At 48.3% G+C, this 27,190-nt stretch overlaps 1 protein-coding gene across 1 annotated transcript; it reads left to right on the top strand.

Moving 5' to 3' along the window:
* Positions 1–3,144: 3,144 nt before the first annotated feature.
* On the top strand, positions 3,145–26,888 carry FBXL18 (F-box and leucine rich repeat protein 18). The gene is made up of 5 exons (XM_082292145.1): positions 3,145–3,262; positions 3,895–4,095; positions 4,953–6,493; positions 9,134–9,352; positions 21,193–26,888. The coding sequence occupies exons 1-5, from the start codon at positions 3,245–3,247 to the stop codon at positions 21,347–21,349; spliced, it is 2,136 nt and encodes a 711-aa protein (XP_082148271.1). The 5' UTR covers positions 3,145–3,244; the 3' UTR covers positions 21,350–26,888.
* The last annotated feature ends 302 nt before the right edge of the window (positions 26,889–27,190 follow it).

The following is a 27,190-nucleotide window of genomic DNA, read 5'->3' as shown; positions in this document are numbered from 1 at the left end:
TCCTCCTCTTCTCCAGCACACAAATAGCCAGGGGTTGTGGGAGACCAGAAGCTTTAATATGTCCACCCACGGGCCAGGCTGAGTGCATCCCACTGTCTGGCTCAGCCTTGGTGACGTCCTGAGATTCCTTGGGCTGCAGAGACGGCGGGACTCGGCTCTAGATCCTTCCAAGTCACCCAGCCCTTTCCTACCTCCCGGTAGCTGCCCCAGGAGAGATGGCTCAGCTCAAGGGAGCTGAGCAAACACGTTTTATGCTTTCTTCCCTCCTGCTGGAGACAGTCACTGGTGCTTCACCTGCAATTAGCTGATGACCTGGAAAGTCACCTCACTGAGCTGCTTATGGAATCAAGCCACCGCCGGGAATTAGTGATGTCCTTGGCAAAGGAGATGGTTGCAGCTCTCGGGATTTAGCCCTGAAGGGCCTCATTGTGTCTCAGCTGTGTCAGGGACAGTTGACCAGAAACAGTCCCTGGATGGGGAGGGTCCTGTTCTCTCGTTAGTGAACATGTGCTCCTCCAGGAGAGGTGCCAGCTGGCTGTGAGCAAAAATCCCAGGGAATCTCAGAGCATTCAAACTAAACTGGCCTCCTTGCAGAAGTCCCTTTGGAGGGTACAAAGCATCAGGTTCAGAAAATGGCCATTCTGAGGTACCCGTTCAGGGATGGGTCTGTGGTATTGGCTGTGCTTGGGGTAGGAGTAGCCATGGTCTCTGAAGTTGTTCTTTGCAGGATTGCTGACCTGGACCCTGCCCTGACTTGCATTATAGCCATCTGTAATCCACTTTAGCAGGCCTTACAGTATTAAACCATATCAGGGATTGATAATCACTTCCAGCAGTGAAGCTAGCAATCCACCCAAGCATACCAAGTGCTCTGCCTGCTGCAGTCGGGCTGGGCTTTAGTCAAGCCGGCAAAAAGATGTTCAGGCTGTTTCAAATTTAAGAAGAATCAGAGGAGAGAACTGAAACAAGGCTTTCCAGAGAGGAAAAACATAAAATCCCCAGGACAGTCTGGCCTTGAATGTTAAGATATTTTGTTTTATACAGAGCAAAATATCTTGATACTGGTATTATTTTGTTTGCCTGTCTGGACTGGGACAGCAGGATATGTGCCTGCCTTGTTTGGGCTAGGAAAACATGTATTGGTTGTAAGGTGACCAAAGTCTACCCACATGGAGAAGATAATTTCTGAAGTGAGGCACAGCAAGGAGGGTTTCCCCTATCACTGTCTGGCCACCTCCCAAGGCCACGAAGAGAAATGCCAGAGTTCGATGAAGATGTTCAATTCCTTCCTCCTTTTCTGCCCACTTCTGCTTCGTGTTCAGCCTTCATGTCTGATCTGCACCAGCACACTGGTCATTTATTTGGTGGATCACAAGTCCAAATGCAGCTTCTCTTACAAAGCCTGGTTTCTCTTCAAGAGCTCCTTACACCACCCTCTGTTCCCAGTACTTATTTGGGGTTGTCTGCTGCTGTCTGGCCCCTGTATGCCCCACGGCTGGAGGGAACCCATGGCTACTCCAAACGCTGGCTGCTCCAGCCGCCCTGGCTCTCTGGGCAGGGCCTTCCCTCTGCCTTTGGGACTCGCTGATGGTTTTATTTATCATTTGCATTGGAAATGCAGGTCTCCTCCACCCTGGTCTCTGCTTTCCCTGGTGACTGCAAGTATGGTAGGCTGGTATTTTTCCCAGATGTCAAACGAGTTGGTCTTGACTGAAAGGCCTCCGGATTTAATTTGTGATTACCTTTTATTCAAGTGAAACACATGACAAACAAAGCAGGTACAGATCCTCTACAGAGGCTCGCCCTCATCTAAGAGCTAAAAATGGTTTTCCTCTTTGACTCCTGAGCTCTCTCACAGGCCTAGAAGCAAAATATGTAATCAAGACTTGAGGCACTTGCTATTTCTAAGCGAAACCCCCAATTTACCCTTAATACAATTCACGGCCTTAAATGGCAACAATCAAGCAGGAATAAAATAGCAACTTATTCATCTTCCTTTATGGGTCATCTTTAAAACACATTTTCTGTGAACAAAATTCCTGAAGCATACACGTAACTGGAAATTCCAGCGCTCCAGTCCTGTCTGTACTTGAGATTTGGGATAGGAGCTATGTGGAGCTACACTGTGCTGAGCCAGCTGCTCCTCTTGGACATGGCTGTGTGCAATGGCTGTGGTCACAGCAGCCCTGGGTGATTCTGCATGGCCCTTTGCACATCAGTTATGGGTAGGATGGTGATACTGGGAAGAAATTCTTCCCTGTCACGGTGGTGAGGCCCTGGCAGAAGTTGCCCAGAGAAGCTGTGGCTGCCCCATCTCTGGAAGTGCCCAAGGCCAGGTTGGACAGGGCTTGGAGCAACCTGGGATAGTGGAAGGTGCCTCTACCTGGGGAAGAATGGGATGATCTTTTAAGTTCCAACCCAAACCATTTTAGTATTCTATAGTGTGATCAGCAAGACCAGGGCAGTCATTCTGCCCCTGTACTCACAACTGGAGAGGCCACACCTCGAGTGCTGTGTCCAGTTCCAGGCCCCTCAATCCAAGAAGGACATTGAGGCACTGGAGTGTGTCCAGAGAAGGGAATGGGGATGAGGAAGGGTCTTGAGCACCAGGAGTGGCTGAGGGAGCTGGTGGGGCTCAGCCTGGAGTAAAGGAGGATCGGAGGGGAGCTTCTTGCTCTCCACAACTCCCTGAGGTGAGGTTGTAGTGAGATGGGGGTCAGGCTCTGCTCCCAGGGACCAACGGGCAGGATGAAACGAAATGGTCTTAAGCTGTGCCAGGGGAGGGTCAAGTTGGACATCAGGAAGAATTTCTTCATAGAAGGCGCTGTCGGGTTTTGGAAGGGGCTGCTCGGGCGGGTGGTGGAGTCACCATCCCTGGAGGTGTTTAAGGAAAGCCTGGACATGGCACTCAGTGCTCTGGTCTGGCTGACACGGTGGTGTTCGATCAAAGATTAGACTCGATGATACCACAGCTCTTTTCCAACGGGAACGACCTCAGTGTTCTCTGACTCCGCGGACCCGCCACTCCCACCATGGCAGCGCCGCCCTCAAGATGGCGCCGCACCGCGGCCGCGCCGCGCTCAAGATGGCGGCGCGGGGCGGGCACTGCCGCGGAACCGGGTCATGGCCGCGCCGGAAGAGCCGTGAGGCGGCCGGGCCGGCGGCAGCGAGCCCGGGACGCGGCCGCTGCGAGCGGGGCCCGGCGAGGCGGCGGCGGCGGCGGCGGGGCCGTGCGGCTGCCGTCATGTTGCGCTGCGGAGAGGTGAGTCGGGGCTTGTGGGGCTCAGCTCGCCCCCCGCTTCCCCTCCGCACTAGCCCCTCGGGGCGCCGGTAACCGGGGCTGCTGTGGGGCTGGAGGAGCCGGGAGCCCTCAGGGCGGGAGCCGGGCTCGGGGGCAGGGAGGGCGGGGCCGGGACGCCGGAATCGCCCTCGCCGTGTGTCTCCGGGGGGCTCCCAGGGGCTGTGAGGTGGAGCAGCCCCGCTTCCCCTCAGGAGCTGCCCTGGCGTTAGTGCCAGTTTGGGCTGTGGTTTCGCCGTTAAGGTGTGAGTGTGTTGCACAAGAGCTGTGGGTGATGTTGGACTGCAGTGTTGGTGTGTGTCTGTATGTGTAAACAGATATATGTAGCCGTGCATATATATGTATATGTGCATGGTTATATAACTCTTGAGGTTATTGAAACGGGTGGAGCTTGGAGGAAGGATGTAGAAAGAGATTGCTGTGATATATTTAGGAAAGGCTCATGGACAGTCACTTTTCCAGTTGCAAAGTAAGTGCAATGAATGGAAATGTTAGCCAACAGTGAAAGACCAAGTGAAAGTACTGTGGCTTCGTGTGAAGTTTTGCGCTACCTCCATATTCTCCTTTTCTTTTTCCTCTTTTTTTTTTTCCTCCAGGAGGTCGTAAGTGAGGAGAGTGAGGAGGAAAGCAATGGAGTCAACTTGATGGAGTTCTCAGATGAGATCCTTCTGCACATCCTCAGCTATGTCCCTTGCACTGACCTGGTCCTGAATGTTAGGAGAACCTGCAGGAAACTTGCAACACTTTGCCTTGACAAGAGTCTAACACATACAGTTCTGCTTCAGAAGGACTATAAGGTGGGGAGAGTAGCTTGCTTCTTCTGTTAGCTGTGAGGACAAATCTGAGTTCTGAAAAACAATGCCAAACAGTAGAGCTTTCCAATGTGTATGCGTAAATAGATTGCTCCTGAACTCTGAAATCAAATACACAATAAGCTGTTTTATAAAAGCATTTATTTTCCAGAATGCTTTGTTAGAACAGCTGTGTGTTCCCTTAGTTATGTAAAATACTGTCAGTGAAAACTTAACTTCTCCATATTTCTGGAAGTAAAACATGACCTTCCATTTGTAACTGTGGTGGTGTAAAGTTACCATTTTCTCAAAGTATGTTTTCCATGTTGTGCAAAAAAATCTTGTGCATGTTGCTGCTGTCAGGCATGCAGTCAACAAAGCCAGAAATTGTGTGCATCTTATAACAAAAATAAAGCTTGGGAAGGAAGGGTGATATATTCAATGGGAACTGCATCAGCCAGTGCAGGCAAGGGGAAGCCCTTGCTGCTCATTTCCAAAAGAGGAAACCGAATGAAGAAGAATGGAAACATTCTTCTTTTGAGTTTCTGCACATAGCCGGTTCTGCTGAAATAGCTTTGCTGGTAGAAAATGGAGTTGGTTTTCCCTTCCACTCTCAGCTGCTGAACAGTCTATAAAATGTAGAACGCGGAAGGAAAAGGAAGTGTGATCTGAAGAGTCCAAAGCATGGCAGACTGAGCTGCCAGCAGTGTGATAATTTTTAGGCTGTGCTGCCATCCCCAAACCTTTGGATGAGCCATGTAATCCAAGTGCCAGCCACTCTTATCCCAGTCTCCAGCTGGGAAACCGAGACAGTGCCCACCTTTGCTGTATATCTCACTGAATGTGGTTTTGTTTGGGTGCAGGTAAACAAAGACAAAGTGAAGCAGCTGATGAGGGACATTGGAAAGGAGATCTACCAGCTGAACATGGCCGGGTGCTACTGGCTGCCCAGCTCCACTATCGACCACGTAACACGGTGCAAGAACCTGGTCAAGCTGAACCTGTCTGGCTGCCATGTCACCTCTCTCCGCCTCTCCAAGATGCTCTCCACGCTCCAGCACCTGCGCTCCCTGGCCATTGACGTGAACCCGGGGTTTGATGCCAGCCAGCTGAGCAGTGAGTGCAAAGCCACCCTCAGCCGTGTTTTGGAGCTGAAGCAAACCCTTTACACGCCCTCATACGGTGTTGTCCCGTGCTGCACCAGCCTTGAGAAACTGCTGCTTTACTTTGAGATCCTCGATCGCTCGCGGGAGGGGTTTATGCTCTCTGGGCAGCTGATGGTGGGTGAGAGCAACGTGCCCCATTACCAGAACCTCCGCATCTTCTACGCCAGGCTGGCTCCTGGCTACGTCAATCAGGAGGTGGTGAGGCTCTACTTGGCAGTGCTGAGTGATCGGACACCTGAGAACCTCCATGCCTTCCTCATCTCTGCCCCCGGCAGCTTTGCGGAGACGGGAGCCACCAAAAACCTCCTGGACTCCATGGCTCGAAATGTACGTCTGGATGCTTTACAACTGCCCAAAGCCTGGATTAACGGCTCTGGGCTCCTGCAACACTTGAAGTTCAACAACCCTTTCTACTTCAGCTTTAGCCGATGCACCTTATCTGGTGGGCACCTAATCCAGAGGGTCATTAATGGTGGGAAGGATCTTAAAAGCTTGACAAGTTTGAATCTCAGTGGCTGCGTTCACTGTCTGGCCCCGGAGTCCTTGTTTCGGAAAGCGGAAGATGACATTGACAGCAGCATTTTGGAAAGCCTGGTAGTGTCTTGCTGCAACCTGAGACACCTGAACCTGTCTGCAGCTCACCACCACAGTTCTGAAAGCATAGGGAACCACCTGTGCCAGCTCCTGTCCAGGCTAAAGCACCTGCTCTCTTTAGCACTACCAGTTTGCTCCATCACAGATGTTGCTGCAAGTGTGGAGAAGCCTCCCACCACACCTAATGTGGTGCCCCAAACATTTGGAAGGAAAGTTCGGATTGGGATACAGACATATCCAAGGAACTTAGGGGACCAGGCAAATCAGAAGATCGAGTCTTCAGTGTTTTGGGCTCTGATGGGAAGCCTCCGATTTTTGGAAACCTTGGAGATAATTGGGTCCAGTTTCTCCTCAGCCATGCCCCGCAACGAGCCAGCAATTCGGAACTCGTTGCCTCCCTGCGTCCGGGCACAGAGTGTGGGGGATTCAGAGGTGGCTGCCATTAGCCAATTGACTTACCTGCAGAGCCTCACCTTAGCACAGCTGCCAAATATTCTCACAGGCTCTGGGCTCATCAACATCGGGCTGCAGTGCCAGCACCTGCGGACTCTTTCCTTGGCCAACCTGGGCATGATGGGCAAGGTGGTCTATATGCCTGCTCTCACGGACATGCTGAAACACTGCAAGTGTTTGAGAGATCTCAGGTGAGGGGCTGCCCTTGAACATCTCCCATTTTGTTTGTGGATCTCCAGAAATGTGATGTGTGTTTGTTGTGGCTACTGTTAAAAGTGTTCTGGTCCAGAGTAACCTCAATGGCTTGAAAACGGGGTATTTTGCTTCCTGACTTGTGGAGAATGGGAAGGCATCACATGTCCTTGAGGGCTCAGGATATGCCCTTTAACCAGGGCTTTAGGAGCAAAAAGTGCTGTGACTGCCTTCCTTTTAGATAAGGAAGAGTGTATGCTGCATATTTGGGAGTTAGCAGCTTGTCAGGACTGGTTAAATACTACGTGCCTTTGCTGACTTTTTGGCTTTGTGTATACGCATGTCTCTTAAATTTCCAGGAAGGAAGAGACTCCTTCACTGTCCAGATAATGGGGAGTTTTCTTTAGGTTTCCCAATGAGATATTTTTCTGCCTTGGGTTTGTATGAAAATCTCGCCTCTTTATTTTTTTATTTCTTTTCTTTATAATGTACTGAAAACATTCCAGATTTAGAATTTGTCCTGTTGTTGCTCCTCTCCTGATAGGATTTAAAGGATCCTACCAAAGGTTTGGTCCTAAAGAGTGCACAGAGGAGCTTCATGGTAGCCAAAATGTGCTTGCGAAAGGAAGCTGTGGTGGTTTCCTTGCATTAGTCCGTATGAACACAAATGTTACAACTGTAGATAGATGGGTTTTTTCCTTTTTTTTTCCCTCCTTAATCAGCTTCTTTCAGTGAAACTGCAGAACCTGTCAGTCCCATTGCCCCCCTTTGCTCACAAACAGGTCCAAAATGCTGTGCAGTTGGGACAGCGAGGTCACAGTTCTATTACTGTGGCCGAAATCACTGCTTATCACCTGAGACTGCTGTTTGTGTGCCTGTTCCTGATCCACTGCAATAGTGAGGGGAGCTAGTGGGGCTAAAACAGCTCAGGAAGGTTTGAACTTTCTACCACTTCCCATTTATAATGGGGGAGGAGTGTGCTGGTCTCTCATCCAAGGGATGACAGCTGTTGGGAATTCAGTTGCTCAAGGTCTTGGGTTACATGAATGTCTCTTTAATCTTCCGGAGAGTAAATGGCCATGGAGGAACTGAGGGCTAGGGAAGGAGGTTTGGGTGTGCAATGTTGCTTTGCTCATCCTAGGCCCTGTAGCTTCCTGAGGCTTTGAAATGGAGGCCAAGAGCGATGGAGATGGGAGGCAGCGCAGAGCCTGGAATGCAGGCTGCAGCAGGGCTGTCTCCTTGTACTACATTTGGGTGGAAGCTGTCACTCTTCTTTTTTGAGTAAAGTCTAAGATTTTATATTAGCTTAAGATGGTTTTAGAAATAAGCACTTCCTCCTGATAATGCAGTTTCCTTTCGATTTGACTAATTCCCGGCTGTTTCCACCCTTTTTTCCCTTCCTAGCTTTCCAGGCAGAGGAACAAGTTTAAGGGGCTATTCCAAAGAAACATTGCCATCTAGCGAGTGAAGGGCAGCATTGCAGGTGTGGCTGGTGTGTCCCAGAGATTCACCTGGAAACCTGGATCCTGGAGATTCTGTGCTTTTTGTCCTAAATTTACAGTGCCCCAATAATGATGTTGAAAAATTAAAGGTTTCCCATTCTCCTAATATGAATTTTTACTTATTACCGAAAGTGCTGATATGCTCTTAGGATCTCTTCAGGCAATGCCACCTGACAGCAGTCACAGACTGAGGCTGAAACAGAATTTATCAATTAACAGGATTAAGTTGCTGAGATACCCCTGCATATTACAAAGCCTATGCAGAGATTATCCAGATCAGGTTGGGCCTGACAGCTTGTTATCACCTAATGGATTAACCTTCTTGGAGCTCTTGGCTTTCCTGACCCAATGACTGGGATTCCCAAGTGCTCTGAAGCCCGGTAGTAAATCTGCACTAAGCAGATGAACTCTCCTGGTGGCATGGGCCCCAAGCAGGTTCAGCTCCCAGCAGGCTGGTTTCTGTGAGGGAATCACCCACTTATGCTGCTGGTTAAAACACATATCCCTTGTTGGCCAGGTATGGCTTCACCATGTCATCTTGTTGTCCCCCTGGATCACTGCGATTGAAGATCCTGTCTCTCTTCCCTGGGCCAGGTGTTTAAGGAAAAGGTTGAGTTGATGGTGGTTGTTCTTCCTGTGGGAGAGCTGTAGCTCTGATCCTTTGCCAGGGCTGGTTGTGGTCACTGTGTTGGCCCCAGTTCTGCATCACTCTTTGTGCACTGTGCGTTTTTCATGCCTGCTTCTCCCCAGGCAGTAAACTGAAGATATGACCAGTTTGGGCAGTGTTTGTACACTGGAGCAGAAGGTGCCCAAATCTACATCACCTGCTTGGTAGATGTCAGGTAGCAGAATCCAGGCTGTGCTTGTAAGACCAGAATGGATCTACTGCTTAGATCCAAGGCTTGTCTCACCCACCATACTTCATGGGAAACTTGCAAAACCGGGGTTACTCCCTGTGGGCCCCAGAATTCTGCAGTTTAGGGCCTTTCTGCCTATTTGTGCCCTTGTCCTTCAGGGTTGGAGGCACTGCTTGATCCGTTTGCCAGCCCCCCCATGAATGTGCTGTGTCTTTCCCTCTTGTCTGAGATCGTCCCAGGCATGAATTGCCCATTGATTTGTTTTTGTTTATTCCTGCAGGCTGGAACAGCCATACTTCTGTGCAGGCGCCCAGTTCTTCCAGGCACTGAGTCACTGCTCCTCTCTCCAGCGGCTTTGCATCGTCTCCCGGAGCGGGACTCTGCAGTCTGACGCAGTGATGTCATTCATGGCCAACTGCCTTGAGGTCATCATGTGCCACATGTTTATGGGAGAATCTCTTACCGTTTGCAAAAATCTCCAGCAGTCCATTGTCCGGAGGTGAGTGCGGAAAGGGGTGGATGTGGGATTTCTGGAGCTTTTGAAGATTTATCTCCATTCCCTTGCTTGCCAAGGTTTATGTGGCTTGGAGCTCTTGTTCCAAGGAGCTAATAGGTAATGTGTAACTGTTTGGCACATAAGCCAGCCTCTTACTTTAATGAGAGTGAATCAGTGCAATATTCGAAGGTATTATATTAATTTTTGATTCCATTCCCACCCATGTTCTCTGCGGTTCCGTTGGCCGAGTTGAAGTTCTGGATGCAAAGCTCCATCATAAATCAAATGACACTTTTTGTGTAAACAAAACATCTGCCGACATTTTAAGTACGGAGAGATTTGACCTTGAAGCTTTCCTCCTTTCCCACAAGTGACTAAGATAATTCTCTGTCCTCTAATCACTTGTAAATGTCACTTACTGATAATCCCCTGGCAGCGCGATTCAAAGCCTTTAAAGGGTTGTTGTGAAGGGTTTTTTCTTCGGAGGGTGCGTGAGGGGGGAGAATTGGTACAAAATGCCTTTGCACGTTTGGCAGTTCTTAAATGCATTTTGCTTGGCCCCTTGCAGCGTTCTGAGGCTCACGTGGTGGGAAACGTTTGTGTGTGAGCCGTGAACTGCATTTGAAAAGAGAGCTTTTAATTACGCTTGGCATTTGGAAATCTTCTAATAATGGCAGTCATCTTACAAAATATTTCCCATGCAGCAGACTTTCCATTATTATCTTTTTTTCTAGAAGGCTATTTCCCCGCCTTCAGTCTGTTTTCTTTGTCACCTACTGTTGCTGTGCCCTGTTAAGCTCTAATAAAAATTTCAAATCACACGGCATTATTAGTGCATCCTAAAGGGTGCTCCTCCCTCCCAGCCTTCCTCCAGCTTCAAACTGACTTATTACACTTGGCTTGTTTCCGTGGATCAAATCCAGAGAAGGCTGTGACTATATTAGCTCCCTACCAAACTGCTCCTGAGATTGTTCCTGCCTCTGAAAGCCTCTGTGTCCTTCTGGGATAGGGATTGTTGGAAACAACTGAGTGAATTCCTTGTGATGCGACAAGGATTCTTTGAGTTTGTTTTACACAGGGCTTCATATCTGTAAAAACGTTTCTGGGTTGATTTCAGTTGTGCTTTTGGGATCCTTAGAAAGAGCTAAAAATCCTCAGTTCCTGTTTTTTATTTTCCCTCCCTTCTGAGGTGCCGTTGCAGCACTGCCCAAAATTTTAATGTCCACTTATTGAGCAGAAATACACCATTCTGCAGTCTTTTCTCTCTCTTTTTCTCTGTCATGGACTTGATTCTCACTACATTCTCTACCTCTTTATAGTCTAAACCCTGGGAACTTTCCAAAGAGCAGCTGATGCCTTGTAGAAATGTTAAAAACTATTTTTATATTTAGCGACAGTTCTGGCTGTCAAACTTATTTTCTTCTTTTGTAATTTATTAATGGAGACGCTTGTATGAAAACAGGGTTTTTTGAATGTTGGGTTTTGGGTTTTTTTTTCTGAAGAGAGCATCTGCTCCCACTGCAAATTCTACACCTGAAGTCATAATCCTCTGTGACATTGTAATTGGTGGCTCTGGAAACGATTTTGATGTCACGTAAGATTATGACTTCAGGAGGAGGATAAGCAGTGGGAGCAGATGCTCTCCTAAGCAACAAAGATCCCGTTCTCATGCAACTGTCTCTAGTAATAAAACGGAAGGAACAAAATACAGAAAACGATGTGTAAGCAAAGCCTGGAGTCTTCCACGAGCCATCAGCAAGTCTTTAACCACGTGACTTCTCCAGAGATCCCATTATCATCCTAGCACAAATGTGCCTTGGGATGGGGTCAGGAATTGACTTTCTCTTTACTGCATTTTGTCTGCTACTCCAAGGCAGAGGGATGTGCAGTAAAATCTGTGCGTGAGCTTAAACCTGTGGGTAAGGCTCCAATTCACACAGCATGGCTTCCTCTAAAAGCATGCTGCTGGTGACTCTTCAATCCAAGTTTTACATCAGGCAGCAAGTTGGAAGTTATCTATCCTTGTGCTAGAATGAAATGAGGTGATTGATGCTTATTTTTTTCCATTTGCTTGGAATGTGTGTGGATGCTTCGTGTGAAACATGGAGAGTGGGTGAGAAGGAGGAGGTGAAAGGAGGGACCTTGAGGCTTTGTTTGCTCCCTTTCTTGAGCTGGGGCAATTGATCCGTATTCCTCAGGTCCCACTGAGGGTCAGAGTTCCTGTTTTAGGGCTATGGTGGTGGTGTTTAGGCTGAGAGATGGCTTTGAACAGCAAGATGGGGCCAAAGCAATTCATATTCTCCCAGTGCCTCTGAAAAAGAGAAGAAATGTGAGTGGGAATGGGAAAGACCCCGGGCTGGGCATGTTATCAGGAGTTTGCTGCAGAAGGTAGAGCTGAGAGGGCTTGAAAATGTAATGTAGTGCAGGGCAGTACTTTTTCAAGTGTGGATGAACAGTAGCATTTGGGTAACAGAAGAGGCCAGAACCTATCTGGGGAAAACAGACTGGTTTCAGCTGTGGAATTGTACTGGAAGATGGTGAATATACAGGGTGTGGTGATGGGAGCTTGGGAATTAAATCTGCTGCATCACAGCAATGGCTTAAAGCCTGAACTGCTTCTCAAACCCTCCCTTTTTACTGTAAAAGGAGGTTAGTGTTATGTATTTCTGTTCCACTGGCCTGAAAAGAGAGTTGTTCTCATGTCTCTTAGTCTTGTGACAGCTTTGAACCAGGCCCTGTGGTGTCCAGCTTTCTGGTGAGCAGTTTCTGGTTGAAGTTTACTGCTATTTGGGACAAACTAATTCGTGTATTTGAGTCATTAAAAGCCTCTGATTCAGTTCTGGCTCTTTTGCAATGAAACACAATAAGCAGAACAGGGCTCATCTGGAGCCTCATCAGCAAACAGGAGGCTTGCAAGGGCAAGGTCTCCTCTGAGCTGTAGAGAAGACTGTAAAGATTGTTTCCCTCTGGGCAGATAAATCATTGCAGTATTTTTCTTTATTCTTTTCCCCTCAGTGTGAATGGGAGGGGTGAGCTCCTTTATGTTTCAGGGAGATACTCTGCACATAAGAAGTGTGTAGTGGTTAGAGTGGGAGATGTGGCTTGAGTGATCCATATTCACTTCCCTGATCTTCCACTGGTTTCACATGTGACGGTGGTCTTGTCTCAGTTTCTGTGTAAATTGACATTTTTTTCCCCATCACATGGTGCTCAGCTGCTGCCACACTTCACGTAGCAGCAGATCCAATGAAAACAATGTTTTCCGTTTTATGCTGGACCCAAACTTTGCTGGAGTGCTCAGCTCCAAGCACGTGTTGTCACTGTTTAAATAACTCTTCTGTTCAAACCACTGAAGCATTAATTCCACAAACACTAAAATACCACAATTTGAGGGCATGTGGTTGTAGGTTCAGGTGTGACCCCCAGACCTGCTGCTGTGCCAAGAGGCTTCTTTGCAGAACAGGTAAATCTGCTTCGCCCTTTTGGGCTGAGCTGCTGTGCTGAGATTGTTTCTAAATTCCTGCACAGACCCGTGTGTCCAAAGGCAGGTCCAAGGGGATGAGCCTTTCAGGAGCTTTCCCAAGCTTTTCCACAATGTTATTTTGTGGAAGAGTCAGTAGATGGAGCTGTGACCCATGGAAGGTCTCACCATTTACCAACGGGCTGCACACCAAATAATCGTATTTATATGCGTGTATGTCTCTGCCCCAAAAATCCTTCGGGCAAGGAATTTGGATGACTTCAGGCTTGCACAGCTACATGGTGTGGGTAGTGGGCACTTCACAAATGTGCAGGAGAAGTTGCTTTCCTGATGAAGTTCACCATCAGAAAACAGGCTGGACGAGGGGATGGGAAATGCTTCAGCAAATATCCCCTTGGCTTCAAGGACAGATTTTTATTTTCCACTGTGTGCCTTTAGAGTTTTGTCGGTTTTAGCTGAAGTGTTTAGATAGCTCCTATCATTGTAGTGATTTCAAGGACTCTACAACACCAGACAATACAAGCCAGTGAAAAGTCCTTGGAAAAACACCTTGGAAAAAGATCAAGAAAGCTACAATAAAATAAAAACAAACAAACAAAAAACCCCCAAAGCAAAACAAAAAACCATCTGAGAACACAGCATCGTTAGGGATTCTTCATGAAGAAGGGGGAAAGTGTCAAGGCGTAGAGGCAAGCTGTGATTTATAGAAGTGGAACCCAAGGGAGAAACCGTGGTGCAGCTGGAGTGTGTTTTGGGGTGCTGGGTGGGCAGCTGGGCTCAGCTCTTCACGTCTCCCAAAAGTGCTGTTGTAAATTCCTGGAGTCTGGGAGCTGTTAGGAGGTAGTGCAGAGGGCTGGGGCTGCCTGGGCTCGTGGAGCAGCATCCCCCCAGCGTGTGGGGTCAGAGTGAGGACATGGCAGTTCCCTCCTAAGCTCTCTGCCCCTCTTCCCCAGCCACGCTGGTACCTCTCTCCAGCAAATGGCTTTGCAAAGCACCTGAGCAACTCAGCACTGGTGAGGCCACACCTCCAATCCTGGGTTCACTTCCAGGCCCATCACTTAAAGAAGGACACTGAGGGGTTGGAGTGTGTCCAGAGAAGGGAACAGAGCTGGGGAAGGGTCTGGAGCACAAGTCCATGAGGAGAAGTTGAGGGAGCTGAGCGTGTTTAGCCTGGAGTAAAAGAGGCTCGGGGGAACCTTCTGGCTCTCCACAACTCCCTGACAGGAGGGTGCAGCCAGGGGGATGTTGGGCTCTGCTCTCAGGGAACAAGGGGCAGGACAAGAGGAAATGGCCTCAAGTTGTGCCAGGGAAGGTTTAGGTTGGATATTAGGAATGATTTCTTCACCAAAGGGTTGTCAAGCATTGGCACAGTCTGCCCAGGGCAGTGCTGGAGTCTCCATCCCTGGAGGGATTTAAAAGCCATGAGGATGTGGCACTTGGGGACATGGGTCAGTGGTGACCATGGCAGTGCTGCGGGAATGGTTGGGCTTGGTCTTAGGGGGCTTTTCCACCCTAAACAATTCTGTGATTCTGTGACTCAGGTCACTCTTAGATTAACCAGTGCTGGAAAGTGCAGAGAATTTTTCTCATTTAGGACAATCTCACTGTTCTGGGGATCTAAACTCAGAGAAACACAAACTTACCCTGCCTTGTGCCCATATCAGGTATGAGCACTGCTTGGTTTGAAGTGACTTTCATTATAAGGTTCCTGCCACTTTCTAGGAAGAGCTTTCAGTCTGAATTAGATCCTCCTGTTCAGTCTTCTGTAGCATTACCTAAATTTCCCCATGCTTGTTATTGTCCTTTTTTAATGTGAAACTCTTGGCTGGATCTTCCCTTTTTCTTAAACTGCTGATTCCAGTGGTCCTGTGTGGCTGTGAGAGCTGTGAGCTTGCAGAAGGGATGAAGCAGCCTCCTGGGATTCAGTTGCAGAAACAGGGCTTCCAGGTGGGACCACAAGGCTGAAAATGAGTATTTGGAAAGTGCTGAGCGAGCCAGTCCCTCTCCTGGCATTTAGTACAGGACTGAACTATCACAGATGAATTTTTACTCACCCCAGGACTAAATATTTCCCCTTGCCCTGGATATCCCTGAAGCGTTCTGCTTGCCTGGATTCTCATTGTGGTCTCAGCCTCAGAAAATCCCTTCTGGGGCTCTCTTTTACTGTTAGAGGGGGTGGAGGGGGCTGGAGGGGCAGTAGGTGATTGTAAGATCATCTTTGAATTCAGCCGAGTCCTGCAGTGTCGCTCCCACGCTGCCCACCCGACTGCTGCAGTCCTATTGGCACTGCAAAAAGCTGCTGTGAGCACCTAGGGCTTATTCAAGATTTTCAAGCTGGTTTTACATCCCTTCAGCACCTTCTCTTCCTTGTGACCTTGAAGAAGTCCCTGTCTGTACACTGCTGGCTTTCCTGGTCCCAGAGCTGCCGGCAGTGGCTGCTGATCCCACCCCACCAGCCCCATCGTGCTGAGGGCTCCGGCCCTGCACAAGTGGGATTGCAGAGGACTTAATGTATCACCAGGCTGGTGTAGTGAATCATTAGCATCCTGCTCAAGCTTTCATTGTCTGTTTCATTTCCTGCTCTTGGAAACCCCTGAATCATTCTGTCACAGACTGAATAACAAACTGCATCCTTGTAGGCTTGCGTTGCCCAAGGATTCCTTGGCGGGCTTGTCGAAGGTTGAATGCATGAGGTGTGGCTCAGACACCTTTGCTTCCACCAGGGATGTTGTTTATGGGTGGGTTTAAATACTTTACAAGCCAGCAGGGCTTGTGGGACCATCCCCAGTTTCCCATATTAATTTATCTTCTTTTGGGGGTACTCACAAACCCCCTTCTTTAAATGCATTCCTGTGGCTGACCCAAATGGCTCGTTCTAACTGCCAGCTCATGTGTTTTGAAAGGAATTCAGTTCTGAAACCTTCCTCAGCGGGCCGATTGGTTTGTGCATGAAATAACTTTCAAGGATTGTCCTCTCTCTCTTGGCTGAGAAATAATATTGGAATAGCACTGTCGTGCTTTCTCTTCATGAGGGTGTAAAAGGCTGAACGGAAGCATTAACTGCAGCTTTAAAGCATTTCCATAGTAAAATAAATCTAATTGAGCAGTTATTGCAGTAGCTTTTTAATTTGTGGAAGAGATTAGGAAATAACTTTCAGCTTGCTCTGGCAGAGCACTCCCCTAGGACGTGTCCTGGGCGCTCTGGCATCGCTCTTTGGGTTCTTATTCCCTCCCCCTCTAATTGTCCGGTCACATTTGAGTGATGCAGAGTTCAGCTGGCAAAATAATGTAGGAACCTCAGTCTGCAGGCGTGTTTGATACAAACCTCAGTTCACAGGAGAAGTAGCAGAGTGCCATTCATGCCTTACAGGGAAACCACAGCAGAAAGATGTAATTTGCCTCGGCTCAGGATGAGTCTGATGTGTTATTGCTGCTTCCCTGTGGCTCAATGCAGTGGCAGAGGAAGAAGCTGCGTTGAAGATAATGGGAGGGTTGGCAATGATGTGTGTGAGTGATTTTCAGAGTCCCTTCTACACCCCTTGGTCTCAGGTTGGAGACTGTAGTGATGGGACTTAGTGTGGGAAAATCAGCAGCTTTGGGAGAATGTTGGTTTGTCCACATAGACATGAAGGGATGGAAGACACCCCTAAAGGAAAACACTTTATAGCAAAAATATCTCATTGTTTGGAGTTAAGAGCAGCCAGAGGAATCTGAACAGCTTTCCTTGGGAACTTTTCAAGTCCGTTTCTGAGGTTTGGAAATGAAGTCTGCTCAGTCCTGGCATTCTGGCAGGGCTGGAAGAGAGAGTGGCACTAAAGAATGGATCTGCTTTAGAGTCGGTGTGGGGAAGCTTTGGATCCCCCTGAGAGGCTTCTGAAAGATGAGTGGGAGGCAAAGGTTCTCCCTGCTCCCAGGGGAAGGGGCCTGGGAGAATCCCACCTGCAGTTTCTTTGGTGAGGCCAAATCTTCTTTGGAAGGTGCTCTGGAGAAGCTTCTTTGGCAGTCACTGTAAGCAAGGAGAGCTTTGCAGCTCCCTGGTACTGAGGTCAGGGCATGGCCAGTGAAACAAATCTTAAGTGTTTGCCTGGCCTTCCCTGAGAAGATGAGAAAAGTGTGTGTGTGTATGTTGGGTCATGCTGCTGCCTGCTGCTCCAGCTTGTCCTGGCACTTCCTTCATTCCACTGTGCCATGCTTCAGGAAGGGAGTTTCCAGGCTGGCTCAAGTATGCTGGCTGAAGCTTTCAAGACAGATGCCACACTTGAACTTCGAGGTGTGAGCAAGTCGTCCAGTGAAAACAGGCTGTGCCTGGCAGAGGATTAACAGGGCTTTGTGCATGTAGGCGGGAGAGCTGCATACCAGATAAAAAGTGAGTTGGTCTGAAACTTCTGCTCTTGAGAAACTTGCAGCTCTCCAAAAACAGCTTCATCAGCCTGTGGGGAAGGTTAAAACATAGAGGGGAGAAGGTGTGTGACTGCAGCAGAGACTGGTTTGCATTTGTAAAAGTTGTGCCTACCAGAGTCCACATCTGCTCTGTCCCCGCTGTGCTCTGTTCCCCCAAATCAAACTTCTCGTTTCCTTCCTTCCTCTCCTTCTCTAGAGCTTCTTTTTCCATGAGCTCAGCTGGGTTTGTGGAGGTCAGAGATCTGCCCTTGATCCACTCCTGATACACTGTATTTCCTCACTTTATCTGCTGTGTGCTGCTTTTGTTGGCAGTGCTTAATTATCCCACCTTGCGTGCCCTCGGTCCTGCTTGCCACCTTCTGTGAAGTGGGATGTGCTGAAATGTCTGATTGGCTTAGGGCTTTCCTTGGGTTTCTCTGGAAATCTCAAGGGGGAAGTACATTCTTCAGCCCCAAATACTGCCTTATCCTTTCCTTACAAGTAAAGAAGGTAAGTTTGAGCAGCACCTAGTGCAGAGAGCTGTCACCTTCCAGGGTCTGTGGTGCAGAGGGTTTCAGGGTGGATATAATCCATCCTTCCAGGCTGGCTGGTGAGATTCCCTATGGCTTTGGGCTACCCTTTGGATCTATCAGCAGGTGGAATCTCCTGGGGACTCACTGTCCTCTCTGGAGAGGCATGTCAATGTTTGCCAGGAGATAACTGCATTCCTGGGAGGGACTCTTTCGTCTTGCTAAAATCGAGGAAATCTGATCAAAGTGCAGCCTTGCTTTAGACTTTTTCTCTTTCTTTTTGACTTTGTCTCTGACCTACATATTGGATGCTGCCACAGTGGTTGGAAGTAATTGAGAGCATAGTGTTAGGCTATTTACCAAGCTGTTCACTCGAAAATAACCTTACTGTGTCCAGTCCACACCTGTTCTGGGATAATTCTGGAGACAAATAGCAAAGCATCCTTAACCCTTTCATCCACATACAACCAGTTCAAGATTTAAGAGCAGAGAGACGCTGTACCTCTGCTGATGCCAGGAGGAATTTGTGACACAGGGTGTGCTTCACCGTTCTTTTCCCAGCTCCACGGATGATTCCAACCAGCTGCTGAGGCCAGGTCTGCTCTGTGTCCACATCCACATGAGGACACTTCAGAAACCTTGTGGAAATTCCCACTGGGTGGTTGTTGGTTTGGTGTTGATGCTGCTGGACCAGAGGTTATGCTGGAAAATATAAGTGGGGGGGGAGGTGTTTTCTTTGTTATCCCAGTGGTTGTTTCTGATTAAAGGATCTGTTTTGAAGGGGCTGCTAGTCAGTTGCCTAGAAAACTTGCTTTCATTTAATTAATCATGATGAGTTTAGTCTGGAGGTTTTGTAGGAGAGAGCAGGCAAGCATATCCTTGGCTTTTCTCCCTTGGAGAAAAAAAAAAAAAAAAAAAGCAGGGCTTCATGTCTGAAACTGCAGCTCTTTTGTCTCCCCAGGTCAACATCCTTCTCTGTCCTTCGGGTTTTAATTTTACAAGCCATGCGTTTGCAGAGGTGGATGGAGTTTGAAGTCCATCCAGGTGTGGAATGAGGAAAGAACCCTCAAGAAGATTACAGGAGCTGTTCTGCAACTCATTAACTCACTCTCTTCCCCTTCTTGTTATCTCCTCCCCATGCCTGGGGCCTTTCGAACTAGTGCTCTAAGTGCCTCTCACTTAATCTAGCCCACCTGGACAGGTGTATGAAGAAAGGAATTGCCTTCCGGGGAAGGACTAAAGGAGCATAGATTGCAGAGGGAGGCTGCTTTTGGGAACTGCTAATCCCAGTTTAACATTATGACAGCTGCTCGTTAAAATCAGGGTGTTTTTAACAGGCAGTTAAAGGAGAGGCTTTGCACGCACATTTAGCTGAGAATAATAGTGAACCATGTGCATTTGATTTTTTTTTTTTTTCTTAAATCACGCAAATTGTACATGGAAAGAATTCTCCGGCGTCAACTTGCTGGGGTATGGAATTTACAAGGTTTGCAGTAACATACAGTTTCCTGTTGGGGGGGGGGAGAAAATTACAAAGGTTTCTTTTTTTTCTCTTATTTTAAGATCAAGTTCAAGCCCCTGGTATAAAACCAGCCTCCTTAGGAGGGACACTTACTGCGTTGGGGTTTTTCACTTGTCTCGGTGGCAGTTCATCATGTAAACTTGTCTGGGTTCTTGTTTTTATAGCTACATGTAAAGGCTGCTTATAAACTACACTTTTGTACATGGTGAGGAGGCAGCACTCAGGTCCAATTTGGGAGAGTCTATATACAAAGAAGGAAGCAGAGGTTTCTTTCCCGTGGGGAAATGGCAGTTTCTTCCTTGCTGAACTTGAGTAAACTTGGTCGATTAACATGATTTTCTCTGCAGGACTGTGGTGTTGGATAAGAAACATGAAGAGCTGAGGCAGAGCAGGGACTATCAAAGAGACATTTGACTGTATTTTATGTGATTTCACTGCAGACTTTACCAGCTGCCTCCCAGATCAGCAGTTATTTGCTGGTTGATTTCTTGAGGGCAGTGCTGTGGAAGTAAGAAGCTGCACAGCTCTGACACAAGTCCCCAGATCCACTCGAGGAGCTGTGTCCTTTTCTGCCAGCCCTTAGGCATGAAGCATGAAGGGCAGGTCTGTGATGCAGAGAGATATAAAATTGCCCCAGGTAGTTCTGTTGCTGGAAATTCTTATTCCTGCAGCTACTTAGGTTCAGGCAAATCAATTCAACCCACCAAGGCTGAGCAGCTAGCCTGGGAATAGAAGTTTCTCTGCTGTGTTTTTGGCAGCTCTACTCCAAATCATTTGTGGATGGGAATGTCCTTTCTGTCTCCCAGGAAGTGCCAGTCTCTTGTGTTCCTTTCTTCAGCTGGCTGTATTGCTATCTGGGATTTTCGTGCGTGTTTCCAGCAGATGGATCTCCAGCCATTCCCTCTCTGACAGAAATCTGGCCATTTCAGGACTAGGGATGAGCTGGGAATCTTCCAGGCACACACCTGTCTAAGTTTGTTGAGCAGTGAGCTTCTCTTTGGACCCAACACAGCTTGGTTCAGCCTCCAGGGGCTGGTGCTGCCAGTGTGACTCTGCCTCCTTGAGAGGTCCTTGTCACACCCTTCGACGGAAATGTGTTGGTGGCAAAGGACTAAGAGTCACAAGTCTTTTTCATCTTAAGGGTAATTATGTTACAGTTTTACCCCCCCCCCCCAGCTGTAAAATACTGAACTCCTGTTATACTGCACTGAGTAATACTATTTCTCTTCCTCACAGGTTGCTGTCATGTAGAGCACTTGCTGGTGGGCACTTGGGCTTTTTCCGTACGGTTCTTTCTACATGGTTTAATGGCTTTAACTTTTGCAAATCTCTTCCTTTGCTCTGCAGCCTGGATTAAAAAGAAGGCTGCAGTGTGTGAGTGTGAGCACACTTAAATGCTTATCTGCACATCTGAGCTTTCTAAACTTGCCTATGCTCTAATTGCAGAGTGTAGACTCTGCATGCAGAACAACCCAGCCTGAAGTGATAATCCCAGGCTCAGCCCTGAGGGAATGCCTGACACTGCTCTGGCCTGATTTTCCTAATGGCTCTGCAACTTGCCTCTAGTTTGCAGGTGGTTTAAATTGTTATGGCTGAGCACCTTGCCCAGCTTGGGCCAAGCTCTTGGGATCTCTGTACGTGTCTTGATTTATTTTTTATTAATTTTTTTTAAATGTCTTCCTCCCCCCCGATTTTAGGTGTAATTTGGGCTTGTGCCAGCTTAGCAGAACTCACTGCAAAGGGGTGCAAACCCAGCCTGAACTCCCTGCTGGCAGAGAGCGGGAAGACCTGGAGTTCCAGCTGCCCCTCCTGCCTCCTCTGAACAACCCTTCCTTGCCCCCATCCTGCATGATCGATACCCAGGCCATCCCCTTCCCTTGCACTGGAGAATTGGTATTTTTCCTTGGCTAATAACCTGTATCTGATTTAGTTTCCAGGCAGAACGCCCTGCATTAAATGTCGTCATTTTCCCTCTGCTTCACGAGGACTTGACAGAGGTCATCAGAGATGTCCCCATGCGGCACTTGGATGAAATTACCTTGTTTAAAAGCAGAGTGGCTGAGGAACCTCCCAATTTGTGGTGGTGACTGTCACAGCATGGAAAGGACAAGTCAGCGTGAACCCATGGAGTAGCTTCTTGTTGGCCTGGATTGCCCATCCTTGGCTCCTGGCCACCTCACTGGATGCTGTACAATCACTTTAACCAGGTGCAGTTGCAAAATAAAAAAAGCTGGTTCTTTGCAATGGGGAAACATCTACTGGATATTGCTTGCATCTGAAAATCCTGTCTCAAAGGCTTGTGGAATATGATGAGTATTTCCTTGTGGTTAATATGAATTGTTTTGTTATTTTACTGAAGTTAAAGGTAAGAGAAACTGACTTAACGATGCTCTTTCCCCTGTGTCCCCTGGTGTCTGTCCCAAGGGCCCCTGTGTACGTTGGCAGTGTGCTTTGTGGTATTGGTGGAAATCATTCTTTGCTTCGGTCTGTTTTTGGCAAAGTAGAAAGCCTGGGCCAGCTCAGAGGCACAAAAATGTGTTGCTCTATTGAAGTGCATCACATCTTTTCTATGTTACAGGTAGGCATTTGTAGTCACAGTCGTGCAGTCACAGATATTTAAAGGGTTGGGTTTTTTCTTTGATTGAGAAGTACCACAAGGACTCTTTTTTTTGTTTTTGGATAACAAATTAAGGTCATTAACACCTTGACCATGGTATGTTCCTGCTGGTGCTGTTTCCATTGGTCTGGTGGAAGAAGTTCTCAGCTCTCTTGGAAATCCTTGTCCTAGGGTAGATGGTGCCTACAGTGAATAAGTTGAGGCTCAGATCTGATTTATATGCAGTCTGTCTTGCAGTGTAGATGGGAATGTAGTGTTCCAGTTCTGTCCTTATATCCCATGCCTTGAGCTCATGCTAATTTTAGAGATGTTATGAAGTATTTTCACAGTGTGATTTCAGTCAGCTTCTCTGCTCCACAGAACTTCCTCAGGCATCAGTAGTGGTCTGGATCACTTTCATATTGCCTTATTTACTGAGCACTTTTAAAAGCATCAGACAGCTGTACCAAAAGCCAAGTTACAAGTTCCTGGAGCTACATTTCTGGGTGGCAGAGTTTTCCTTGGTAGCACACCAGGTCTGTCTTCTGCAAAGCAGCTGCTGACCAGAGCTGTCGAACTTCACCCAAATCCCGAATGTGTTGAGCTCTGCTTTTCTGGGGAGGCCCAGAGTCATCCAAAGATGATGTGCCCATCTCCTTGTCAGCATTTTCTACACAAGATGCCATCTTCCCAAATGCTCTTCTGCCCTCAGTGTTCATAGAAAGCCTGGTCTGATGGGATAGATTTGAGAACAGAATGCATCCCTCAGCTTTGGAGGACTTTCTGTCCTTACTTTCCAATCAGCCACATGTGAGCCTGCCTGGAATTCTGTCCCGCAGGTAAGTGTTAGGCTCTGCTAGCACAGGTCTGTGCCTTGCTGAGACCAATCCCTGGTGGTTTGCTGTCTTTCCCATGTCTCCCTCCCTTCTCCTCTCAGGACAGGGGGCCAGCACAGCCTTGGAATGCAGCTGGCAGCAGGCTGGCTCGTGCTCTTCCAGGAATGCTGCAGCTGAGTTCTGAGCACTCCCCGAGTGTTTGAGGCTCTGCCTCAGTTTTGGCTCCAAGCAGGTGAGTGTGAGGAGCTGGTTCCCTGCTCCTGCCACTGTTTTCCCTCCCACTCCCCATAAGGTCATTCTTTCTACCTCTTGTCTTGTTACTCACTTGTTTGAATCGCCCTCTCTTCTGTCCTCCTCCCTTTCTTCAGCACATCAGATGTGCTTTCTGGCAGGAGCAGGAGCTGTTGCTCTGTCCAGTTCAGGACAATTCAGCTCTGCCTGGTTTTTGTCCGTGTTTCTTTCCTAGGATAACTAGTGAGGATGAGGCAGAGGGTGTTTGCAGAGCTGCTTTCTCCTCCTTGTTTGAAGCATTGGCAAAGTTGCTTTGTCCTGCTTGTACCTCTGGCCTCAGGGCAGAGGGAAGGCTGAGGGTGTGGAGGCAGCTCTCTGATGCCTTAGGGGACCTGTTTAGTCCTGTGAGGGAATGTTGATGTTTGGTATGAGTGAGGGTATTCCCACCCTCAGCAGGGATTTCCCCTCCATAAACACTCTGTGGCATCAGCAAGAGCTTGGCAGTGCTGCCAACTCACCTCTTCCTATTCCTCCAGAAAACCTGGATTGGGGGACAGTTGTGTGCAGAAACCAGCTGTTGCTTGATTGTGGTGTTAAACCTTTGCTCTTGGGGTTGCAGTCACCTGATGGAACATGCTGTACACTTGGCTTGGCACATCCATATCCACCTGCCTCATGTCCTGCTGGACGGGAGCAGCAGCCAGGAATGCTTTACAGCGCCGTCATTCTGTTGCCAGGGATATGATGTTCAGGCATCTGTATTCATGCAAGTGGGTCACAAGTCCTGATGATGCTACCAGTTACATCCAGGGCTAGGAAAGGTCACCCACAGGTGATAAAGGTAGCATCCCAAATAATGATAAAGACCTAAAAATCTCCTTCCACCCCCAGCTCCCCAGCTCTGGGCCAGTGCTTGATGTCTCTACTACAAATCCTCTTATGGTGAGTGAGAATTTCCGCTGCTTTTGCACTCCAGGCAGGATTCACCAGATGTTAATAATGTGCTTATTTTCTCTAAGTGCTATTTTGGCATCGGTGTTAATTACAATTTATATTCTGCAACATTTACACTGAGAAAAGAACCCACCCTAATAGTCCCCAATTGGCAGAGCTGGGCTATTAAACACAGCTCCATATGTTCTGAGCGGAGCAGTGGATGGGACTCGGAGCCCACTCAGCGCTCAGGCTCGGGCAGGCAGCTGTAGAGGAGGAGAGCGGAGCAGGGAGAGGGGTGTTCTGCTCCTGGGTTTTATTTAATATGAAATCCCCCCTCCCTCTGTCCCCATATCTCCAGAAATCTCCCTCCCGCTCTCTGTGAGCGTCTAACGAGGTGATCTCTGAGCCTGCTGATGCTGCTGTCCGTAGTGTAAAACAAATGAATTCAATTCCAGAAGGTGCCCTTCTCACAGGGAGTGCCTCTGCAGGATCCCAGTCCCTGCTGGCATATTCCTTGCTGCCTTCCAAAGCAGACCTCCAATCTTTGGGAACTGCAGCAGAAATCTTTGCTTTGACCACCACCAAGGTGTCTGTGGTTCTGTGGGAGAAGGATATTCTGGGACAGGTGCTGGTTTTGTGTAAAACTCGACGTTGTTCGCTGCTCTGCTCATGTCCTAAGTCTTGTTTGGCAAAGTGGCACTTGGTTCCTGCAGGCTGGGAGGGTCTGGAGTGACCCTGGTGTGGGGAATTCGGGCAGGCTAAGCCGTCTGTGTTCCCATAGGTTTCTCAGGAGTGTAGGTTAAAGGATTGCTTCCTCAGCTGTTTGCAAAGCTGATTTCATGGTGTCTTTAGGAAATGGCAGTGTATCCACTGCTCTGTTTGGAGAAGGGGCTGTGTGGTAATTGTCTCTCCTTCAGGAGGGCTTTGACTGTGGTCGCTTGTTTGTCAGGGAGAAGGAGAAGATGGGAGTGAGAGGAGGCAGGGCAGGATGCAGTCATGGATCTCACTCTGGAAGCCAGACACACCCCGTGAGGCTTGGCCTGTTTCCTCACTTGTGGAGGGAGAGGAGACTCCCTGGATGCTGAATATTCCCCTCCAGGTGAGGTGTTGCTCCCTGGGGAGCAGAGGGCAGACCTGGGACTGGTGTGGGCTGAGAGCAGCAGAGCCACAACCCCACTCACTCTAATTCCCATCACTGCCTCCTCCTTTGCCAGGCGTGTGGGATCCCGGGGAGCAGGGCAGGACCTGTCCCCTCACGTTAATGTTCAGAGCTGTGACAGTCCTGGGATGATGGACAGGTGTGTGGGACCATCCATGTGAGGTGCTGGGTGCTTTCTCCCAGCTTTTTTAGGATAGGTCCATAGAAATGTGGGACTTTCCCACTGGTGGAATGAACCAGTTTCACTTGACTAACGGAGATGCAATTCCCTCTTGGCTGGTTCCAGCAGAGTGTCCAGCCAAAGCTGGGAGAGCAGGGAGAGCAGTGCAGGAGCTGTGCTGGGTGTTGCAGAGCCCAGTCTCCTTCCACTGCAGCTCTCCTGCCTCTTTGAGATGCGCAGGCAGCCGGGGTACTCCAGCCAGAGAATCATTTCCATAGAAACCAATTGGGATGTTGTACGGGGAATAATGATTAATAGTGGAGGGATGTTGCCTCAGGCCCTTTTCATTTTTTAGGGGGCAGTGAGAGACAAACTGGGGCACAGGTAGGGGGACAGGCAGACTTGAAAACTAATGGGAACCATCTCTTCCATTAATTTCCAGGGCAGCTTCCCCTCTTCTCCTCCTACCCAGCCCCCCACTGCTGCTCCCAGCTTTCGTCAAATTTTCAAAATGGCTAACCTGGTTAGAAATAATCATAATAATAAAAAAGGATGGATGAGGTCTGACTACTAACATTGTTGCTGTTAGCAGCAGGATTTCAGCCATAAAACGTGAAGCAGGGGAGGCATTGACCTTTCCGCTGTTTAAAATGAATGGAGACATCAATATCTATTGTTTTGTGGCATTGACCTCTGATGCTCTCGGTTCGCCCTCCCCTTTCTTTTTTTTTAATTCCCCCCTGACACTCGAGGAAAGGGGTCAGTCTGTACCATCTATTGATCCCGATCTTACTTGGTGATAGGGAAATAATTAGAATTTTAAAGATCTCTGCTGCACGCTGGTGAAATACGTACACAGAGGCACAGGCTAAGCCCCCGCTTGCCATGTTGTGTTCTCCCCCCTTCCTTGTGGAGATCCAAAGCTCTGAGATCTGAAGGAAGGCAGACCAATATAGGTTTAATCATGATGGGGGTTTTATTTCAGTTTTTTAAATTGTAAAGTGTAACGTTTTATGTTAATGTTGTCGGAGCCTGGCTGCCTGGTGCCTTGTTTTATTTATTCTTTTAAGTAGCCCCTTCTTTTGTGAACTTCATCTATGTACAGAGAATGTGAAATCAGGCATTGCTAATTAGCTGTATGACAATTAAGTAATGTAGCACAAAACCATTAGGACACTGGATTTGTTTTTGAAGTTTGTCCTTTGAAGTGGAAGCTGCAACTCCCTGCCCAAGGCTGCTGGGGAAAATGTTTTTCTATCAAAACTTTCTTTGAAAATAAAATGTCAGTGTAAGAGTCCCTATTTCTGTCGTCTCTCCCTCTAAACAGCAAGTGGAAATTGTTTCTCCTTGTAAAAACTGCTGGCATTGATAGAAAGGGGAATTCAGGAAAGCATTAAATGGGCAGTTGGTCTCCAAACACCCTCAGTTCTGGTAGAGATGTTACCAAAAATGCTTGTTTAGCTCTTTGAAAGGGAATGGTGCCGTGTTGGGAGAGAAGACCCATCTCACAACCCTGGAGATGGCGAAGGGAGGTGGCCCTAGTACAGGGGGTTCATCTCTGACACCCCAAGTGCCATCAGGGTGACAGCCTGGTCACAAATCCCTGCAGGCTCCTGGGTTCGGGCTCCTCCGTCCGTGCGCTCGTTTGACACTTGTGTTTGCATCTGGCCCTTTGTCCTCGTAGTGAGTCGAATTCTGAATGTGCAACTTTCATGTACGCTGGTGGCATGTAAAACTTCAAATAAAGAGTGAAACATTTGCAACCAGCTCTGTCTCCTGGACTCCTGCTTCCTATTTCCCTCTCAGTGTGGAGCCCAAAGCCACCTTCTCAGGAGGAACACTTTGGCATTGCCAGGTGAGGTATGTGTGGGCAGGGCTGTGCCTGGGTGCAGCCCCAGTCTGCACTGGGAGTGCTGGGATGAGAACTTTTGGGGTTACAGCCCTGTTCTCTCATGTCTGAGGTTTGGGGATGCTGTTCTGTGGTGTTTGGGGCTGTGGGCTCAGCTAAAG

The sequence above is a fragment of the Coloeus monedula genome, assembly GCF_965178545.1.
Source record: "Coloeus monedula genome assembly, chromosome: 16".
In the NCBI taxonomy this organism is placed as follows: Eukaryota; Metazoa; Chordata; class Aves; order Passeriformes; family Corvidae; genus Coloeus; species Coloeus monedula.
This window is presented reverse-complemented; position numbering and strand designations above follow the sequence as displayed.

Coding starts and splice junctions, on each gene's coding strand:
- FBXL18 (XM_082292145.1), top strand. Junction 6,494..9,133: donor AAGTGTTTGAGAGATCTCAG/GTGAGGGGCTGC, acceptor TTATTCCTGCAG/GCTGGAACAGCCATACTTCT. Junction 9,353..21,192: donor CAGCAGTCCATTGTCCGGAG/GTGAGTGCGGAA, acceptor TATCTGATTTAG/TTTCCAGGCAGAACGCCCTG.